The sequence below is a fragment of the Egretta garzetta genome, unplaced genomic scaffold (genome assembly GCF_000687185.1).
Source record: "Egretta garzetta isolate BGI_Z169 unplaced genomic scaffold, ASM68718v1 scaffold154, whole genome shotgun sequence".
NCBI lineage: Eukaryota > Metazoa > Chordata > Aves > Pelecaniformes > Ardeidae > Egretta > Egretta garzetta.
Genome location: NW_009259600.1, coordinates 4,799,936 through 4,804,340, shown reverse-complemented (window position 1 = coordinate 4,804,340; position 4,405 = coordinate 4,799,936). Strand labels below are relative to the sequence as shown.

General features: G+C 39.0%; 1 protein-coding gene across 1 annotated transcript in view; it reads right to left on the bottom strand.

The window, feature by feature from the left end:
- The window catches only part of VPS13B (vacuolar protein sorting 13 homolog B), a 482,902-nt gene that overhangs the window by 33,204 nt on the left and 445,293 nt on the right, over positions 1-4,405 (bottom strand). Inside the window, exons 44-49 of the mRNA XM_035893844.1 lie at positions 3,366-3,409; positions 2,820-3,083; positions 2,583-2,666; positions 2,251-2,426; positions 1,579-1,749; positions 731-932 (exon numbers count right to left, since the gene is read on the bottom strand). Of these exons, the coding sequence (XP_035749737.1) occupies positions 731-932; positions 1,579-1,749; positions 2,251-2,426; positions 2,583-2,666; positions 2,820-3,083; positions 3,366-3,409 (941 nt within the window). The remainder of the gene's footprint in view (positions 1-730; positions 933-1,578; positions 1,750-2,250; positions 2,427-2,582; positions 2,667-2,819; positions 3,084-3,365; positions 3,410-4,405) is intronic.

The following is a 4,405-nucleotide window of genomic DNA, read 5'->3' as shown; positions in this document are numbered from 1 at the left end:
AAGTATCAGAATATCCAATTGGAACTGACAAGCTGCTGTGCCAAATTATTTTAATTCTTTCAAAAGAAAAGAATATTGGGGTTGTAATAATAAAGCATGTGCATGGCCAAGTTAAGGTATGTGAGAAGATCCATTACGCAAAACTTTGAATTCAGGAAGGCAGGCATCCTAAAGAATCTTCCTTGTTTGTAATTCACCCTATCTCATTATCAAACTTTCTTAGTAGCATATGAGCTGTGAAACAACTTGACCTAAACCACTCTCAAACCAAACATTCCTTCCAGGCTCTCAGCTTTGCTACTGTGGTCAATACACTTCCCAAGCGACAGTTCGGCACAGCAGGGGCCAAAGTCTGTATTTGGTCTTTATAGCAATTTACTTGGGTTACTAAATTGTGCCCACGTTGCGGATTCATTGGCTGCATTGGGAGGAAGGAGAGAAGGCTGCTGAATCAGATGGCACGCAGGTCTCCTTCCTACAGCATCTTACAGACAATTTTTAACTATGCATCTTTAAGACATGTTGTTCTTCAAACATTGCTATCAAGTGTGTTGTGCTACCCACTGGGTGGCTCAGCCAGCGTGGCTAATTTCTATTGTTATTTCTACTCCTCATCATATGACTAACAGACACAGTGACTGGAAAGTGGGACTCATCTGGATTAATAACCATTCTTCAGAATCAGAATGTTCAGCAGAACTGTGCCTGTTAACGTGAATGGCAAGGTTACCTCGAAGTTGGGAGGTATAATTACTTTCCCAGTAGGTACTTGAAGAACGATCTTCTCTCCTTCAAACAACCAGAGGTCCCACTTGGACTGATTGATAAGCAAAGCCCAGGGTAGGAGTTCTATCAGAAGAGTTTGAACACACGGTTTCCACACCGACAGCTTTACCCGCATTGGGCTATCCCACTGGGAGAGTTGTTCACTGCTGTTCAAAAACAAGACAAAGTCAAAGGAATAAAGAATTCAAGATTACGAATGATAAGCCATCATTTCCAGAAATTTGCAAGGCTTTTCTGTTTTGAAATAGAAAAATAATCTCCTCTTACCTTATAATTCTGGAACATACTGAGATGCTGTCAGAGATATCTAGCTACATGTAGGCTATAAAGACATATTTTTAACTGCATAAGCTCAACCTAAATTTGGTCAATTAAAGAAATGCCTTAACAGAATTACCACTATCCTGCAAAACTAAACCTGTGACTTCTGTAGTCATAAAATCACATTTCCATTTTTGTTTCAGCAACTCCTCCTACAGCAACTCCCTGTTTCTGTACTGAAACAAACAGCTACTGAATAAACAATAGCCTCTAGAGCTAAAGAAGGTGCATTTTTTTTAGTTCCACTTTTTAAATCCTTGCTGATGCAATCTTCTCAGTGTAATCAAGTGCAGCCCCTAGGCTGACCTCAGTTTTTTCCCACCTGCAACAGATTCTGCAGCTTACACACAGGAATCATGTAATTACTGAAAACATATTTAATGTTGATCACATATGGTCTTCTTGAATGTGCTTTCAGTTTATTCAAAAAGGCAATGCAACAACTATGAAGAAGGTTTAGAAAAGAATTACCTGTCTGAATCCTTCCTATTATATGGCCATGCAGGCTGGGGAGGAGTAGCAGTGCCATAGAACTCGGACAGTATTTGGTTGACATTGCCACCTGGATGGGATTTAGTTGCTATCTGTTTAATTAGTGTGGTTGAGATAGGGACTGCGCACTCTGATGGATCATCTTCCTCCCTGTCATTGAAAACAGATTCAGTCACTTACACAACAAGACCAAGCATTAGCAGCACTAACATTTTCTTTAATGAAGCTTTCCAAGCGTACTCTACAGTAGGAACACTCTCCAGGTAGTCGTGGATGAATCAAGTTACGATGTCTAACAAGTTCCTGAGCATTAACTGACATGCATGAATTTGTTATGACACTGCAATGACCTTTGTGTCTGAGACCCTAGAAACTCTTCAGTATTCTCCAAAACCATGTTAAGATCATTTACGTACTTACTTTTCAAAACACAAATTCGTGGACTGCTTAAGCAAACAAATGCCAATGTTCTTAGGATAGTTATGCCAAATTTAATATTTGCTATCATATTTCAGGCCACATATGCTTGTTCTATTGTATCTCCTCTGCATATGCCATACTCTTGGAAAAAATGCACCAGAAGTTACAAGTGTAAATTATTCCTTCTTTTCCATACAAATGAACCAGTTTCAAGGAAAGCGAGTATTTTACCTGGCTTGAAATGTTAGGTGGTGCGTAAGATCAGGTTCTATATTTTGCAGTGCTTTCTCCTGTCCTTTCCCTGGAATCACTTGCATTTCATTCAGTCCCAGGCTTCTTTTCTCTAAATGTATGATAATTGGGTCTGGAAGATGGCTCCTTACAATGAAAAGAGGGCTGAAGACAATCTACAAAAGGAAAAGAATATAACAACTTAAGGCTAATTTTATTTATTACAACTGTTGCAACAAACTATTAATAAATATTTGAAGTGGGTCATTCTGCCCTTAATTTATTATATGACATGTAAGGCACAAACATTCAGAGACATTAAATGTACTTACTAATCGTTGCTGCACATGAGAGTTGGGCTCTAAAGTCAAAATTGTGCACCACACATATGTAATTGAACTCTTTGAAGATGGTACCTGTATGCAGAGAGATCAGCAGCATTACACTAGAATTATTTCAGGATGATAATGTTCAACATTTCATCACATCAAATAGAAGTCTAACACAAAGTCCCCAGTTCTCTCAGACGTTTTTGACGCTATATTCCATATGCCTATTTCTAGTCATACCTGAATGACAGTGCTGTGTTCTGCATGCTTAGAACTTAGACATACATCTCGGGACCAGTCTTCATCTCCTGTAGCTTTCACACTCAGCTCGGTGAGCTCATTGTTTTCTAGGACATATGAAGGCAACTTCTGCTTGGCTGCAAGGCAGTTGATGTGTTCTTTAACAACGGCCTGTCCATCCTGACTAATGTAATGCTGAACCACTTTCAGTTCAATACTTTCGGAAAGGTAACTACAGACTGTCTGTCTTCCACAGATTAGGATCTAAAACACACAAAAATATGCAGCTCATATATAAACAACTGTGAAAAAAAAAGGTCAAAATTGAATTATAGAGTGAAAACCTGTACAAGAATAATCCCCCTATTTTAGGTTTTCCCAAGCACTGCTGAAGGCAGTGAATGGTAAAACATTATTTTTATTGGCCAAATGTACGTGCAATTTCATAGAAACCCAGGCATTAAAACACTTGAAATACTGCTAAGGCAGTATCCGGGCTTGAAAGAAACGTGTAACATATCCACTTTCTTTCCTAGTGAACTCAGCAGTACTGCCCATGGCTGACAGAGCTCTGGTTTGGATTTTGAGAGTACTGTGATGGTCTCTGAATGCTGAGCCCTTTCTGAGCAGATACAGTGATGTACTTCAGAAGAAAGGTTTCTACTGACACCTCACATTCCCAACACAATCCAGCACTCCAGATCTTTCAGTATGTTTGCTGTTTTAAAGCTTATAATTCCATTAAATGGCTGTACCATTTTTCTGTATTTAAGTGCACCCACCTAGAAAATGACCAAATTAGACGCCGAGTTGTTGCTGTCCATCATACATGACTTATTTGTCATAGAACATATATCTGACTTTTTCTAAGCTATACTAAGGAACAGCATCCCACGTGTATCCCTGCTACCACCACCTTCATGTGCTTTTCATTAATGAGGGAGCACATCTTAGCTACAACATACCCAGCAAAATCTCAGCAGGGCTTTCAGTTGCGCCAGGCACTGTTCTTGCTGGTCAGCTGTATTTCTGTTGCGCAACGTAAGGCGCTCTGCCATATCCATGTGCTGAATGTGTTATGTCCACCACATGCTCTGGCTTCTGCCAATGCAGGCAGAATGACTGCAGGGTTACTACAGATCTCTTTAGGAAGATAGTATGGGAAAAGTTACTGCACAGCAGCCCATTTTCAAATGTTAATTTGGTCATTACTTCTTTCTCTTTTAACAATACGAAGGCCTGAATGACAACCCAGAATAAGATATGAACAGTTTCTTAAAAAAACATGTAAATTCTGCTTCTTGAGAGCTTAAAACATGCAAGAGATTGCATAACTTCGCCCTGTCAGAACTTACAAACAACGCAATGGGATGTTTACTGGAACGTGTAAAATATGTGGTGGTAATTGAGTTTTTAAATGCTAAGATCCATGCCAAAGTGAAGAAAAGATTTGTAAAAACTCCTAAAAATGCCCCCTTAAGACTGTTATACTTGGGTTTTTTGCAAATCCCAGTAGGAGAGAATAAATAATAAGGTGACTAATTCTTTAATAGATAACAGTTTAAATTACTCATGTTATTTTTTCC